Here is an 18,212-nt window from a genome sequence, read left to right as displayed (position 1 = left end):
ATGTTTATTAAAAAAAAATACGTTTATGAAAATCAAATAAAAACGAAAAATATTGTCTTATAAACCTGTAATTACTAACTTAAGAGGAATTATTGGAGAAACAGAAAAACGTTAAATAAACCGATTAAAATACAATCATGTCTATCATTTAACCACTCCTGACTTTCACTGCACCATAACAGATTATGTACTTACTGAAATATCATAATTGGATCTAGAAATAAAAGGCATATTATCATCTTTAAATATTTTTATTTTAATACAAAAATCGTCGCTTACGTCAATATCACACTCGAACTTACATCATCTATTTATGTTAAGTATAAAAACTATGACTTCGAATTAAATTATCGTTCTCACATCAGTATAAAAGGACATACATCACAGCATGGCGTTCGCTATACACAATATACCGAACGCAGTCAGGCACACAACACTCGATCACAGAGGAGACGCGGTGGCCGGCGCGGCGCTAGGCGCGCGGAAGTGTTCTTAACAACAGAAGAGAGCAGACCGAAGCGAGCAGGAGAGTGAGCGGCTGTCGAGCGCTCGCCGCACCGCTGTCGCCGCCCGGTGCGTGGCCCGCATCTGTACACCACAAGCCAAATGCGTTACATTACGATACATGGTGGGCTAGTGCAAGTGCTCAGTGCACCTACGTACTACAACATGCTACGGACTTAGAACAACACAAATGGTGTGATGATGATATAACAGGCATAATTAAAACAGGCCGAAAGTGCCGTACCATACTTAACGCTTGTGTTATAGTTTGACAAGTTTGGTAGAGTACGCGGCGGAAAGTAATATACATCGGCCTTTAGTATAACATTTCGGCTTTGTAGAGCGTTGTCTCTGTCACTCATACCTGTATGACGTTTTGTCGGTCTCAACGATAGGGACAGCGCTCTACAAATCTGCTATCTCCTTCTAAAAGTCGATGTACATTACTTTCGGCCGCGTACGGTAGGTTATTTGTCAAGTATAGGTAGATTTGTATCCGGAAATTATATTGTAGAAATCCCTATTTTTAAACGACTATAGTGGTTCTCAACTCGGCCGTTTTTTTCGACTTTTTATTTTATTTTTTATGTATGTACATCGACTTTTTCCAGGTTTCCGGACCGATTTGCAATTTTTTTTCTAATCAACAGAGGTTTCGGTGGTGGTCCCTTAAAAATTTCTGGATCCAACTCCTCAATCCTGATACTGCAGGGTTATTGCCCGCCTAAGCTATCAAGATCCAGGAAGTGTTCATAGTGAATTAATGTTGTAGGTACCAAGCAACGACTTTATGCTGGAACTCCAAGTCCCAAATCCTCAACCCTGATGATGTAGGCTACAGCACTCCTGAACTACAGTGATTCAGGAACTGCGGATGACGCCATATTATTTTTGGTGCCAAGCATAGACTACACCATTGAACTTGGGATCCCAACTCATCAATGCTAATGCTGCAAGGTACTGAACTCCTAAGCCGTGGGGATTCGGGAATTTCTGATGGTGAATTGATATTTTAGGTATCAAGCAACGGCTTCATGATTACATTCCAAGTCCGAACTCCTCAAACCTGATGATGCATGGTACAGCACTCCTAAATTATAGAGATTCAGAAATTGTTCCAGGTGATATTTCACCAGGTTATATTGTAAATGCCGACTTTGTTATTGAACTCCAAGCCCCAACTCTTCAATCCTGATGTTGCAAGGTACTGAACTCCAAAGCCGGGTGGATTTGGAAAGATTTGCTGCTGAATTGATATTTCAGGTACCAAGCAATGACTACTTACACTAAAAAGCTTAAAATAAAAACAAATATTAAAAAAACCGACTTCCAAAACCACTACAAAGTAAAAAATAACTTTTGTTTTTAGTTTCTACACGTGTAGGTATACTATGTATGTATGAAGTCGGGCGAGCATAAAAGAAACTAGAAATCATAGCGTGTAGCTCGCCCGACTTCAACACGTCAACAACGTTCAACGCGTGTAGAAACTAGAAACAATAGTTATTTTTTACTTTGTAGTGGTTTTGGAAGTCGGTTTTTTTTTAATATTTTTTTAGATTTAAATTATGAAATACCAGTTGAATTAAGGCGTACGTGTGAGATTTGAATTGAAAGGTATTGAATTGCTTTTACTTTAGCATAATTATTAGCTACATAATATATTTAACAAGCTTTTTAAAAAGTTTTATGGAATAGGTACGTTTAGCTCTAATAAGTAAGTACTAAATTGTTTTTAATAGTAATAATGACCTTCCGACCGATTTTTGGCCTCGGCGGTCAATCTCCATAGAGCATTAGCCAACTGCGCGAGAGATGTTATAGTGCACAAGTGTGTGCGCAAACAGAGGTGCACTCACTACTCCTACGTCCCGATGGGACGGAAATCTAGCACGACCGGAGAGAGATCAGTCGCAGGACTGACGACTTTACGTACGTTACGTAGGCACGATGGTGACAAACCGTCAACGTCCAAACTCCGGGCTAGTATTGATAATTTCTCTATAGAAAATCCCAGTAGGTACCTATTTTTGTCCCGACCCACTGAATCGAACCCAGGAACGTCATCTGCAGTCAAACATGCTAAACACGAGACGAACGAGACAGTTAACTGTTATAGTTCTTGCATTTCACGATGGCGAGTGGCTCATGCTTGTGTTTAAGTCGTATCGGTATACATAAGGTAAAGTAAATGTGTGCGTTTGCGAGCGCTTGCTCGCGACTGATTGGTCCGACATGCACGCGCACTTACGCAATGTCCGTGTACACATCGTAACCTCAAGTAAAGTTCACTCGCCTTCGTGAATTGCATGAACTGTATGAATGTGGCATTAACATAACATTAAGTATGATACAGGTACGGTTTGGCAAAACAAATGAAAGGTAACCTACGATGCGGGTGAAAGATGTCGCGGCGGAGGACGTTTCGCGCCCTCCTAATATTTCTGAGCTCCGAGTACATACTACAGTCTAGCTCCACTTGACTGAACGCTGACAACTGAAACATTAACTTGCCTTTAGCAAGAGTTCTTTAGTTTATGATACCAGCCCGAGTGCATCTACGCTACGGATGGTTTATTTACATGTCACACTATAGTCACACTCTCGCATGCAATCTACTTATTAGTTAAATACCTATTAACATAGTTATCCGTCAAACTGGTTGATAACAGGAATAGATTCTTTTATTCACGACCTTAGTCCACCATTATAACCATGGGCATGGGTGTAAAACTGTAAACGTGTAAAGATATCGCCTTCTAAATAATACTTATTATTTCACCCCTCTACAGTGTATTTGGTGCATATACAATAGATGTATTACTAGATACTGATAGGTATTAGAATAAATTATTATAGTAAGGTATCGACAGTTCAAGTAATATTAGGTTAGACTAAATAAAAGGACTATGCATGCGTTATTATGCCTTGGATTTGTTAGTCACACAACATCATCTAATCTAAGTATCTATATAGGTAAACCCGATTGTAATTTTTTTAAGATAAGGACACACCACAACGGTAGCCAAAAGTCCACGACACGTCTTTACTAAATCGTTGCAATTGGCTAAATTTTATCTTCAATTGCTACGTGATGTGTACGTAATATTTTAAGAGGAAAAACTTTAAAAAACAACATATAAGTACATATAAACAAACACGCATGTGGAGTTATCTTCAAAGTAAACTAAATTAAAGTTGTATAATTTTAGAAAAGACGTATCGATTAGCTCCGACTGCCGCAAAGTAAGTTGAGCCTAATGCGAAGAAAGTGCAAAATTCGAAATCAGTATAGTATGCGACAGGTCGAGATGGTAATGGTATCGGGTGGGATCGCCCCGCACACCCGCACAGCCCCCGCGCTAACCCGGTGTGTGATAGCGCGGGTGACGTGTGGGTGTATGGTGTACGGGGCGTCCCCCCGCCTCATACCTCGTTTGCCATCTCGTACTATAGCTACTACAGTTTATAATCAGTTTCTTGCGAGTCATATAATGTGCATATTACTGATCAGGTATAAGAGATCTTACGAGGCGATCCTCCGAAGATTGCATTATATTTATTACGTAGTGTGAAGACGTTTTACAATCATAAAATAAACACTCGCAATGGCCGCTTGACCTCATCTAGAATAGCAAAAAAAAAACTTTTAGCCTAATAAAATCAACGTTAGGAACATCTACTATAACTTTTGCAGGTATACTATCATTCATGTACCTACTTACTAACTACTTGTGCAATGTTGGTAAACCAATTTAAATCTAGCTACCCACTAACTGTTCACCCATCACCATGGTTATAAATTAATAAAAATAGGAAAGATAAAAATGCTGCGATGAAAGTTAAGCTAAGTGCGCATGCTCCTGCTACTGCGAATAAAGCGAAAAAAACTCATGCAAAAACATCATGCTAAATGTGATAAAAAATAAAACGTACAGGCAGCGCGTGAGAAGCTCGCCGGTACTAAAATCACCGCTTATGTCTATAATCTCACTGGTACATAATCCCCTATGTTACTAATTTAGTCTTTGTTCTTTATGATATTCTCTATGTACAAATTGTTCAGGAACTCCGAGGCTATTTCCTGAACCAGAAGAATGATCTGGGAGCGGATGATTTTAAACCTAGAAGACAAACACAAACACAAAGTAATGTGACCGTCCCAACCACCATGATATAACACATAGTGTTAATTTTAATAGGTGACAGAGACTTAAAACAAAAAAAGTGCATTTTAATTCAAAATAATGTAGTTAGGTACTAACTAAAATATTTAAGTGTATAAAAGTGAATTCAGAAAACAAATATTTTGATTACTCACTAATAAATTACGTAACAAGACAATCTTGTTTTAGATACGACTATATTCAAAGTGTTCTAGAGTGCACGTAAAATTGCTGTGATTTGTGGTAAAATTACCATTAATTGTTTGTGGAAAACACTGTTTAATTAGCTAAAATTAAGTACATTAAATGTGTTGTGTGGTAATATAATGAAAATTATTATTATTTTTATCATACATTTTAACAAACACTTTCGTTTATTGGGGCCGATTCTCTAGTACACAATCTCTAAACTAAACTAAATTAACAGGTCTAAATCTAGTGCTTTCCTTTTCCGCAAGCAACATTATGAAAGGGATAGCAATAGATTTAGACGTGATATTTTAGTTTAGTTTAGAGATTGTGTACAAAGGAATTAGCCACATTGGGGCCGATTCTCTAGTACACAATCTCTAAACTAAACTAAATTAACAGGTCTAAATCTAGTGATTTCCTTTTCCGCAAGCAACATTATGAAAGGGATAGCAATAGATTTAGACGTGATATTTTAGTTTAGTTTAGAAATTGTGTACAAAGGAATTAGCCACACTGTTAGGTTAAAGTAAACTCTTTTAGGTTTTTTGTGATTCAAATTTTCATTACATTACATTTCAGTAGATTCGGGATGCCCAGAAGCCGCGTTGTCGTCCATTTGAATCCACCCACCGTCAACCACTGCCTTCAGCAAAACCTCAAGCTTTAATATTTACAGATTTGTTAAAGCACAGCCGATTATTTTTTTAGTAAAATATTAATAAAGGGTCTTTAAAAAATTATGTTGAATATTAGTAACATTATAAAGGTAAAAAACTGAGAAAATACCTTCTTATTATTAGATTTTCATATTGTTAGTAGTGTAAAGAAAAAACATGGTATTAGTGTTTGTACAAGCTCTGTCCATAGTCAGACGTAGTTGACGCAGGTTACAACCCAGTATAAACTTGGCAGTATCCAAAGAACTGCTTGCCTACTTATCACTGGAGCTATGAGCACCTCTCCGGGGGCAGCCTTAGAAGCTCTTCTCAACTTACCTCCTCTCTTCCTGTATTTGATGAAGGAGGCGAGAATGGGCATGTATAGGCTGATTAGCCAAGGAAAGGTGAATTGGCTATCTAAAACACTGAGGGACTTGCAGAACTCAGTACTCGAGATTCCAGTTTTGGGAATGCCGTCAGACACGATGATCCCAAAATACAACTTCCAGAGATCCTTTTCTGTGGAAATCCCAGATAGGGAGGATTGGACAAACAACAAAATCACATGGCCATCGGGATGTTTAAAATGGTTCACCGATGGCTCAAAGTCAGGCAAAGACGTAGGATGTGGAATCTATGGAGAGAAACCCAGGATCAAACTGTACCGTAACCTGGGGGCCTATACATCTATTTTCCAGGCGGAGGTATACGCCATAATAATATGTGTGGAAACCATCCTGCAACACAACCACGTCAATAAAACGATTTACATTCATTCGGATAGCCAAGCAGCTCTTTCAGCTCTGTCTTCAGAGGTTGTTAACTCGAGACTGGTTGAAAACTGCAGAGTAAACTTAAACACCCTGGCCCAACACAACAGGGTGGTTCTAAGATGGGTGCCAGGGCACGCCGGAATAGTAGGCAACGAAAATGCGGACATTCTGGCAAAATCAGGCGCAAAGGCACGTCAGATAGGCCCAGAGCCTGTCTGCGGTATACCTAAAAGCCTGGTTCAACTCACCCTCCTAACCTATTGCTACTATGACACACTCAACCGCTGGAGAAACTTGCCAGGGTTAAACCACTCGAAAGCGATGGTTAAATCCTTCAGCAAGAAGGTAGCATCTGAGGTGCTGTCGCTTAACAGAAGTAACATGTGCATCCTGGTGCGAGCTTTAACGGGTCACTGTGGCCTGAAAAGGCACATGTATAACCTTAGGCTCCAGGGCTCGGACATCTGCAGGCTGTGCCACGAGTCTCCCGAGACTCCGATGCACATTATCTGCTTCTGCCCTGCTCTGATGCACAAACGTAGCGTCCACCTAGGGAGACACATCATTTATCCGGAGGATGTTACTTCAATTCCAGTCAAGAAGGTGCTGCTATATCTGGCGGCCACTGGATTTGACAAGGAAATGTGAAGTGGAGGCTAACACAATAGATCGGAGACGGTCGCAGTGATTCAGGGATAATAAGGACCTGTATAGCCCCAAAGAAGAAAGAAGAAGAAGATAGTCAGAAATATTTCTTGGTTAGTATCACATGATCTTAATAGAATGAAATTGAAAAAGAAACACGAAACATAATACACAAGACTATGTAAGAGAGAGAAAATTTTGTCTAACGTCTCATGAAATATCTAAAACAACAAAGGAAGACAGTATTTTAATATGTACCTCAGAATACATACACAAACACACAATAGATACAGTAAATAGGAACAGAATTGAAACAAGGACAAAACAATACACAAGAGCGAGCATTCACGACACTTAACAGTGGTAGACGGTACCGTAGTCCGTAGACAATATTTTATTATACTGACTTGAAACAAACGCGTTACTTAAATAGGATAGCTCTTGATATAATAATTATACTAAACTATACTTTATATATAAAGGTAACTAAACTGTAATTTAATTAAGGGCTGATTTAAAAAGATCAAATAAGCTTTAACTGAAAATTTACATTACCATCATAAATTCATGGCTACAATTTACTTTTCTGATCTATTTTAAATACTAAATCATTTGACCCTCATTTCTGGATCAAGTTCGTTCGTTTCTGTTTGCAATTATCTGAAACTGTCAATTCCTCAAGAGCTACCCTGTACCGGGTCCCGAACCTACCTGCGTCAAATATGATATCGCCCACGTCGTCATCATCGTCGCCGTGTGCGTAGTGCGAAGGGACGGAGAGTCGCGCGTTACCTCCGACAGTTCCACGCGGCGCACTGCTGCAACCCAACCACCAGTAACCAGTGGACCTTGGGAATGCGGGATTATCGGTGTCCACCTGAAATCAACGATATTACAAATTAGCAAACTCTTTCGTTGTATTTCCTAGCATTTTCTGACAAGTTACAGCTGTTGAAGTCTTCGAACAGTGCGTGTTGCCCGTGATGACATATGACATGGTTGCTAACTATGGGCCTCATAAGAAAGCTCAGAGTCCTCAGCGGGCGATGGAGGGAGCTATGCTCGGAGTTTCTCTATGTGATCAAATCAAAAATGAGGAGATCCGTAGGAGAACTAGACAAACCGACATATCTCAACGGGTTGTGAAGCTGAAGCGGCAATGGGCAGGACACATAGTTCGGAAAACCGATAGGCATTGGGGTGTCAAGGTACTGGAATGGCGACCTCGCACCGCAAGGAGCAGCGAAGGAAGACCTCCACTAGGTGGACGGACAACATCAGACGAGTCACAGGGAGCCTCTGGATTCAGGCGGTACAAGACCGTGGCGTGTGGAAGCACCTAGATCTATGACCTATGCCCAGCTGTGGATATATTCTATCGGTTGATGATGATGATCATGATGATGGTGATGATGACAGCTTGACTGCCACGTTTCTGCTTCACCAAAATGCTTTTAATATTCTTCATTATTACATTATTATTATTCATTCATTCATGTATTTTATCATAATGTACACTGTCCTCCTGTTCCTCCTTATTTTTTTTTATATGTATATTATTCTCACATATATCTATTCTATCTATTCAACAAATAATAACCAACAAAGGTATAATGCTATTTTGAATAAATGGCTTGACTTTTACTTTAAAAACTACTACTATACTATACTATTAGAATATTTTAAAGCTCAATATCAGCTGTTCAATAAACAAGGTTTTAACTACAACAGTGGTCATAAGTATCTCTGTCTACCTCAAATCAATCGAGATGTAAGATTTTTTCAAAATCAATGTCTATTAAAAACTACATACACTTGCCAGAAATGTAGAGAAAACACTTACACTGAAAGTTCTATCATTAAACCGCCAATATGATCCACCCTTGAAGAAATAGGTATATCCATTCGTATACTGCAATGCTGCCTCGATATTATCGGGTATTCCTGACCAGTTGGACAACGGTTTAGGATACGTGGACTTGACGGGAGGGCGTTGCGCAGGGTCAAACCTCCAGAACTTGGAACCTTTGTAGAAGTAGATTTTTCCATTGCCAGACCATACTAATGCTGCATCTATATTGTCTGGGATGCCAGTGAACCCTAGAAGATAAGGTTATTACGATGAGTTATGCTACCTACTAATGAACAAGAAATTTCAGTAATCCATACGAATATTATAAATAAATAGGCTACTCTTTGTCCCGTTAAATCTAAGACTTCCCACGAGACTTAAAAACCTAAATCCATGTAGTCGCGGACACCATTTGGTATTGATATAAAATTCAATATTTCCCAAAGAGGTTTGCCAGTATTTGAAGAGGAATATCTGTTAAAAGTTAAAAGTTACCTTCGCTAATTTCCTTTGGATAAACCCCGTCCATCTTCTGTCCATTATACCTCCAATATTTAGAGCCCTTGAAAAAGTAGGACTTTCCATTTTTGTAAGTGAAAGCTGCATCGATGTTTCCGGGCAGGCCGGGCCATGATTGTGAGATGAGGCGGGGATAGCCCGGTGCTACGCCGTTCTCCGTCAGTCGCCAGTAATGTTGGCCTGGAGAAATTAAATAATTTAGTACCATCTTTCATCTCATCATCATCTCAGCGGGCGATAGAGAAAGCTATACTAGGAGTTTCACATTGTGGTCAAATCAGAAATGAGGAAATCCGTAGGAGAACCTACTCTGGTCCTCCTACGGATTTCCTTATTTCTCACTTCTCACGGAAATCTGAAAAAAAATTGATAAACTTACCTTTGAAAACAAAAGTGGCACCGTCGGCTGAATTGAAAATAGTATCAATGGTGGGGTCCGAACATAGCGTGGCATCCTCCGCTGAAGGCTGTGGCGTGGTGATTCGTGGCACGGTGGGGTTGGGCAGCCCGCCGCCGATATCGATTTGCGTTTTACGACCGTACAACGCCTGGAATTAAATTTAATCATTTTTAATCTCTTTGCTCATAAACCTAATCTAAATCCTTCAAGGTTTGATACTATGCGTCGCTTAGACAGAAAAACACACCAGGGACTCTGACAATATGTATTCAAGTGGTTTTAAATTAATAAATGGCTTAAGTAGAGTAAATCATCGTTGTACCTGTATTCCCTGTATGTCGTCCTGGTCGAGTTGGAAAGTAGGATCGTAGCCTCTGTAGAAGGGTGCCATTAAAGCCGAGCGGACATCGCTATGCGAAAGCCCTAGAGAGTGGCCGAATTCGTGGGCTGCTACCTACAAACACAAATCAATCTCATCAATAGATTGTTAATATCATAATTTAAAGTTATCTAATATTTTTTTAAGTATTACAGTAAAACTTAAAGCTAACCTCATCTAATTACTATACAAACCATGCCCGCGTGGAATGGGGCCAAGAACACTGGCTACATTTTCGCGCTGGACAGCCAGGCTGACCGTTGTTAAAAACTAAGCCAGCATATCTGTCACTAGATGAGGTTATTAATCGCGGTGAAATGTCTCGTAATATTTCTTTAGCACTAAGACTCCATGGCCCCAGGGTCCCCGTGGCAAACGGAACAAAAATGTAACTCTCGATAAGAGAGACCTACTTACGCCGCTTGCCATTATCAGCCATTTCTGCTGCGGATCCCAGTCTTGATACTGTCTCCCTGATATGACACGGGGCCAATGGGTCCACGCATGTTGCGTCCCATATTAGTTCCCGCCCCAGTTCCCGGGGAACCAGCGACAAACCATGAGGTCTCTTGCCATCATCCCAACTAATCTCTGCTGGCTCAACGAGTGCAGATATGTCTATGGTGGCAAAAGCCCTTTTAATTAGAGCCAATAATAATAATCTTATTCAATAACCAGTCTTGTTCAATAAATTGTTGCATGACAAGTGACAAGTGACAACAGATGAATTAAGTAATTGACTTATTAAAATTCCTAATATTCCGCAAAGGAGCAAACCTTTTGAATCATATTAAGTGATACTCAAATATTAACAAATGGAAGTTTTCATTTAATATTTAAGGACCACAGCAATCCACTTGTAGCTTAGCACATTGTATCCTAGTTCGTTATATATATACGTTTCTAACTGCAATATCTAAGTAAAATATTGGCAAAGGTTTGAAGATTGCATTGTGCAATTTGCTCTTGGATTCAGGGCAGCCGTGGTTTTTACAGTTGAAACCGAAGGTCGGTTTCAAAATAAATAATTTTAGAGTAATGACAATATCAAACCGATCAAACTTACTTGGAAAAGATTGGTTCCTCTTCTGGAATTGATGGACCACATTTCAGCGTCATCAAAGTGAGCATCACCACCGTATACCTTTTAACCAGAAAATTATTGTGGCTAATTCCATTGTACACAATCTCTAAACTAAACTAAAATGGCACGTCTAAATCTATTGCTATCCCTTTCATAATGTTGCTTGCGGAAAAGGATAGCATTAGATTTAGACCTGTTAATTTAGTTTAGTTTAAAGATTGTGTACTAGAGAATCGGCCCCATGTTATACTTAGCCATAATTTTACATTTTCACATATTTAAAACTGCAATGGTCACAATACCAGTGATAAATTATTATGTACTATTTAGTTACAGTGTAATTATAGCTTTCACTATACAAATATTATGTAAATTGTGACATAGATGTAAAATCCCATTTGTGTGTGTCACTTAATTGGTCTTTACGCTCAAGTTTCTATACATGTTGTATGATGCCGTGAAAATGTGTACATAAATAATAATCCATTCCATTTACTGCGCTGAACGTCGTATAAACATCATTTCCAAATTTGCAAATTGCTCTTTACATAACTTTTAATTTACGAAATCCGTTTAACTATGTTTGTTGATGTTCTTTCATATTCTTGGATTGCAATTTTATATTTTTTTTTAATTTTATAATTTATAAAAAAAATTATATTACGTGACTCAAAATGGTTAGCGCCCACTGAGACATTTGTATGGGATATCGTAACAAAGAGAGCGCTATACTAACTTCTTTCCGCGGATAGGGTATCGTTTCAAATATTTTGTGAAAATGAAATACTTACAGGAAAGTAGGCATGGGCGAGGGTGCCACCAGGGCCGTCGAAGGGGTCGCCGTCACCGTGCTCGCCCTTTTCAAACCTTGGGAAATAATCATAATGATGATGTTTGTTCAGTTGTTTCAAAAAATTATATCGTTCTAAAATATTTCCCCAAAATTGCCTTTAATTTTGCCTTCAGTTTTGGTAAAGTATGTACCTTGGGGTAATTTTCACATTGATTCCTATGAGATGATCTAACGTTTTTAATTCGATTAAACTATATAAACAATTTTTTTTAATTAGGTTCATTTGAGGGAAAGGGGAAAGGGGAACATTAGTCAGCGTGATAAACTTGGCTAATATTCTTTACAAAAAAATTATGATCTACCTCGTTCATTTATATCTCGTTACATACTGAAATACATTTTGAGAAACACTTTATAAGATACTCATAAAGTAGATAGTTTTTCTAATTTCAGCATTTGAAAAATTGAGTTATTATTCCTGTAATCGGGGTAATTGCGATCTGTCTTAGGGTATTACCGAATTTTATCAAAAGTGGTTTTAATTGTACTTTGACTGATGATTTTTTAAAGTTGATTAATGATCACATATTACATGAAACGTGATACTATTTTTAATTTCATTTTTTTATAGGTATCCTTATATGTAGATTTTTCAAAAAGCTCGATGAAATCTTTAGTCCTACAATTTAGTTTATTTTGGACTTAGGTACCGCTAAAATTCTTATGTAACTATTCAGTAGGTAAGTACATTAAAACTAGTAGGTTAAACCTACGAGGATGTTGTACGAACTAATACACGTATTCGACATCGATTTGTGGTTATAGCCCTACATTATATAAATCAATGTTAACAATATAGGCTTCGTTACGCAACGCAGATTAGCATTGTACAAGACCATGCAACAGATACACACATCGGAATCATAACAGTCATCGCCATTAGTGATGCAATTTATCTTCCCATGTATTTTTCAATGTAAAGTTAATAAACGATTGTAATATAAGGTACGCCAGTATTTTATTTATAAACTAGCTTATGCACGCAACTTCGTCCGCGTGACCTACATACATTTTAAACCCCTGTTTTACCCTTTTAGGGATTGAATTTTCAAAAATCCTTTCTTAGCGGATGTTTACGTCATAATATAAATCTACATGCCAAATTGTAGCCCGATCCGTCCAGTAGTTTAATATCGAGAATTACAAATATTGACAAATAAAAACAAAAATTAATCGTGGTATGTACCGTTTTATATATACATTAGAATTTTACCTTATTTCAATATGAACCTGTCCGGAACGCTTCTGGGTAAAGGTTAGGTCCGTATAATCGGACCAAACGGAGAATGCTTTTGCCAGCTCGGCGTCAACCTCTGCATGGTTCAGTCTAGATGGATACTTAGAGATCTTGTATGTGAGGTTCTTTACACGCCATCTTGAGCCTGAATAAAAAAATAAAAAAATCAATTACGCCTGCTGAAAAATTTTGAATTTTTTTCTTTGCTTTTGGTTGATTAGTGTTTGTCACAGAAGTTCATAACTTACCTTGAAGCGCGTATCGCTTTGACCGACTTTCACCAAAGCCTACTTTATCTTTAACTCCACACCTTGGCAATGACATTAGCTTGACGGTTTCTTCGTCCAATTCACCTGAAATAAATAACAATTTTATTAGCAATTGTTGTTATTAAGAATAAAAAAAATTGATGTTGGAAAAAAGGGGCCGGTTTGACCTTCCTAACAAACTGACGATTTGATGTACCTACCTATTCATTAATTTATACCGTAGGTGGGTAGGTACCTTTTAATGTAAAATAAAAAGACCCTAACCTAACCACGATTCCGATCGTAACCAAACAAAGAAATCACCAAAATTACGAGCAGGTATGATAACGCTAAGTAGGTATGTACTCTTTTGAAAACCCCATATAATATTATTATTTTACATTAACAGGATATTATTAAATCAAAATCATTTCAAAGCGCATTCTCAATATGTATTAGATGTCAAGGAAGTAATTACACAATCATAGCAACAAAAACCGCAAGCGGAAAACACGGACAATCAGCCACAATGGTTTAGAGGCAAACTAGTCAGCATGGCTTTTAAAATTCATCTGTTTGATGGCCCAAATTAGACACTTTGCATTACCTAACTTTAATATGGAGAATAAGAACGTGTATCGAATAAATAATTGTAATTTTGTAATCCATATATAATCAGGAAAAATACTGTAGGTATAGTGTAACAAAACTCGTATAAAGACGTACATGGTGCGTTGACTATTTTCAGAAATATAGATCTAAATATTTATTCATAGACATGGATGGTGCTTAGGACGCTGGCGATAATGCCTTTCTGGAGGGCCAGCATAACCTTTTTGTTAAATAAATACTAGTTCTTTGGGCGCGACACACCTTATGAGTAAATTGGGTTGCAAACAGTAAAATAATACGGGAATTTTATATTTTATTATGAACGAAAGAGAGACCTTAATGTCTTTAAATACGAGAACTATTAAAATCTTGAAAACAACCAGCGACATACAAAATACTGATAAATCAAAGCGAACATTTTACGTTTAGGAACTGGCGTGGTAATAAACAATGAATAATGTATTATGTGAGTACTTCGTTATTTGCTTACATAATAACTGCCCCGTGTGGCGACCAATAAACTGCTTTTCGTATCAAATCACGTACATCGCAATGAAGATTCAAGTTCTGCCCACGTAATGGTATGGTATTCGAATAGTTTGCTGCCAACAGTACATACTGTAATTGCATTACCAATGTCATGTGGTACTCGTGACAGCGCGAATTAAAATGGTTCTGTTATGACTGTTACTACGATGATAATAGCTCCACATGTAGTTATCGTCAATAGTACAAAATAGGGTATTTTATCCCTTTTTTGAAAATGTGTCTTAATTTGATCCTAAAGTGATAATAAACTACCAAAATATTTAAAAAAATTATTCGATCGATAAGTGCAATAAAAATGCATTTAAATTTAGTATTTCAAATTTCGAAAACGCTACCCGCCATCTTTTTAGGTTTATAAGCTGTCCTGACGTTACACGGATTGGTAAGCAACGGTGTCTTCTTATTGAAATACATAACAATTTCAATCTATGTGACCTCACAGTCGGAATTAACATGGCGGCTACGATATCATGCATTTTGGATATTTTTAGAACAGATTAAAAAGTAAAATCTTTAAATTGAATTAATAAATTCATTGTATCATTTATAACCTGAAATTAATATTTTTCGATTGCTTATCGCTAATTATTGCATTTTGCAATCCCTATTAAGATCTCGGAGCCTACCACTATTTATGCAATGAAGGTGAGCATAGCTTATGATACTCTCCCGAGATTTTACGTAATTTAAGGTTTCCCCGTAAGTAAAATAAAGATAAAGGATAAATATAAATAAATTAACTAACCGTTAGTTCCAGTGTAGTTTTTGACCAATAAGAAAAAACCTAAATCTCCAATGACATAATTTTGTACCGCATGCATTCATCCCACAATTATCATTATTAGTTTATAACTAAAGCACAAAAATGTAGCTGAAAGTAATTGCTGAAGAACGTTAAATAACGTTAAAGCCATTCTACCTAATTGGGTAAAACCACCGCTATACAAAATACATATAATACCAATTACTTCCAATACGTAGAAATTAGTTTTTCTTTTTGTACCTATGACTGAATATTCACAAGGTTCACAATGCGAACAAGGTCGTGACGACTTCGATATGGGTTACCAGTTCCCACTACTACACCAATTATTATTATTTTCTTTTTTTAATTTATAAAGCGCTTGGCTGCAATGGGACCTGCTAGGAAGTGATGATGTAGCATAAGATGGAACGCGCTTGTCTATCAGATGCCTATTCACTATTAACTTAAAGGTACCTATATTAAAAGTGGAGGGGAAAATTGATGCCGGAAGAGCGTACCATATCCTAGCTTCGAATCAGAAACGAGGAGGTAAATCGCTTCATACGTATTCGCGAAATTTCCCCCACGAACGGGTACATACCTTGACGATACCTTGTGGTATGATAGTAAAGAGGTGAACGAGGAACCAAGTTAAAAATTTCATGGGCACACCCTCCGAAATATTATATCCTATACGTCCATGTATCACATCAAACCCGTAATTTAACAAATGCACTGTCACACGTACGAATGTTGTACCTATTTATCCTCTTTCATGGTGGTAAACACAAAATATCATAAAGATCAAAGGACGAGATTTGTAAGAAATTCTTGTGATTATGATAAAATAGTGGAAAAATGTCGCATTTCGCATGCGGGACTTTTGTTTGTACCACATTTTATTCGAAATTGTTATGAGTCACCAGAAGTTAACAGTTTTACTCTCGTTTAAACGGGATTTCTAAGAGCTCTAAGTAAAAATAAGCTGTCGGAATAATGTCACCGCTAAACAACAACTGAAAATATTGTATCTTATCGGAGTTATGTGCATTTTAAGCAGTTAAATATCACTTGCACTAACAGTGAAACATCGTGAGGAAACCTGCATGCCTGAGAGTTCGCCATAATGTTCTCAAAGGCGAGTGAAGCCTGCAAATCCACACTTGGCTAGCGTGGTAGACTATGACGAAATCCTTCTGATTCTAAAATAATCTCAGAATTCTCAGTAGTGCGCCGGTAATGGGTTGATCATGATGATGATGATGGTGCAATCGTTACTTACCGATAAATATTCGATTGCACCACATCAGTATATTTAAAGAGCCGGAAAAAACATTCAACACAAGAAACGTCATTTTTGTCTCCGGGATAAAAAAATAGATTACAACACAACTTGATGTTCATAAGATATAAAATAACAACATACCTGTACTATTTAATCCGGCAAAACTTTGGAACTCTGCGATGGCTTTTTTCCATGTACTTTCGTCCATTATGTGACCGCTGGAAGGATTTCGTACAGATGGGCTGAGGTAGCCATATTGGGCCAGGTACATCTGGAAGTCAACGTCATAATCAGGCTGCCGCATCCAAGATTGGACATGGACCTTTGTCGAGATGAAGTTTATTAGTAATGGTGCAGGAAAGCGGGCTAAGATTAAGCTGTTAGGTGATTACTGCGTCGACCTAGCATTTTCCTAGTATCAATAACAATAATTAATAAGTAGGTACATTTTACCAGGGTCTGCTTATTATTCGGCTTGAGATACCCTATTATTATTTTGAATTTACTGAGACTGTTATCAAGACCAGGGAGTTTTAATTTTGTTTTTCAAATAATATACTTAGTTGTAATTACTTTTATTTATTTAAATAAATACTATAATACCTAGATAAATTATTCGTTATATTTTATTTTTATTGTTGTTGATCACTTAGAAAATCAACTTCGTCGAGTAAAGCAGATGGTACTAACAGACACGGCTTTGTTTGCAAGGAGCGCTATGGAAAATAATGGCTATACATTCATGGCGGAATTTCCTTTAATTACGGAACCCGTACTATCGCATAACAGACTATGAATAACCCCTAGCACATGAGTAATGCTAATGAAAAAAACCGGCCAAGTGCGAGTCAGGCTCGCGCAATGAGGGTTCCGTACTACAGTCGTATTTTTTCGACATTTTGCAGGATAAATCAAAAACTATGATACATAAAAATAAATAAAATCTGTTTTAGAATGCACATGTGAAGACGTTTCATATGATACCCCACTTGATATAGTTATATTACTTAGAAAATTGAAAATACTAATTATTAGTTCATGACTACAATTTAATTTTTTTTGTGTGATCTAACCCTAAATTCATGGTTTTCAGATTTTTCTCCAAATGTCAGCTATAAGATCTACCTACCTGCCAGATTTCATGATTCTAGGTCAACGGAAAGTACCCTGTAGGTTTCTTGACAGACAGACAGACAACAAAGTGATCTGTGATCCTATAAGGGTTCCGTTTTTCCTTTTGAGGTACGGAACCCTAAAAACACTACTGCTTGATGCAGACACTATAAATATTATATATATTTTGTTTGTTTTCCTTATTTGTAATTACTATTTAAATTACAGCACGAATATGATCCACATTAGGTAGAAACTAACTTTAAAGACGTTACTAACTTAATTTTACTCTATTCAGTGTTAATAGCTCAAGTGAAAAATTTAGTTCTGTACAAAAAATCTACCTGAAATTGATTTAGCTTATGTCGTTCAAAACACCTTATTTACGGTTTCTTTG

General features: G+C 37.4%; 1 protein-coding gene across 15 annotated transcripts in view; it reads right to left on the bottom strand.

Moving 5' to 3' along the window:
- Window positions 1-237: 237 nt before the first annotated feature.
- Window positions 238-18,212, bottom strand: part of Mmp1 (Matrix metalloproteinase 1) — a 63,847-nt gene continuing 45,872 nt past the window's right edge. For 2 of the 15 annotated variants that reach the window (XM_069498348.1, XM_069498347.1), the window contains 11 exons: window positions 16,844-16,973; window positions 13,512-13,616; window positions 13,240-13,408; window positions 11,965-12,040; window positions 11,156-11,233; window positions 10,033-10,164; window positions 9,690-9,858; window positions 9,287-9,490; window positions 8,783-9,039; window positions 7,651-7,816; window positions 238-588 (listed from right to left, as the gene is read on the bottom strand). In XM_069498348.1, coding sequence (XP_069354449.1) covers window positions 473-588; window positions 7,651-7,816; window positions 8,783-9,039; window positions 9,287-9,490; window positions 9,690-9,858; window positions 10,033-10,164; window positions 11,156-11,233; window positions 11,965-12,040; window positions 13,240-13,408; window positions 13,512-13,616; window positions 16,844-16,973 — 1,602 coding nt within the window. In that variant the 3' untranslated portion in view covers window positions 238-472. Of the gene's footprint in view, window positions 589-2,891; window positions 3,002-4,034; window positions 4,131-4,440; window positions 4,629-7,650; window positions 7,817-8,782; window positions 9,040-9,286; window positions 9,491-9,689; window positions 9,859-10,032; window positions 10,165-11,155; window positions 11,234-11,964; window positions 12,041-13,239; window positions 13,409-13,511; window positions 13,617-16,843; window positions 16,998-18,212 lie in introns of those variants that run through there. The other 13 variants (XR_011236696.1, XR_011236703.1, XR_011236702.1 and 10 more) reach the window with 13 other exon arrangements.

The sequence above is a fragment of the Maniola hyperantus genome, chromosome 4, assembly GCF_902806685.2.
Source record: "Maniola hyperantus chromosome 4, iAphHyp1.2, whole genome shotgun sequence".
NCBI classification, from domain to species: Eukaryota; Metazoa; Arthropoda; class Insecta; order Lepidoptera; family Nymphalidae; genus Maniola; species Maniola hyperantus.
This window is presented reverse-complemented; position numbering and strand designations above follow the sequence as displayed.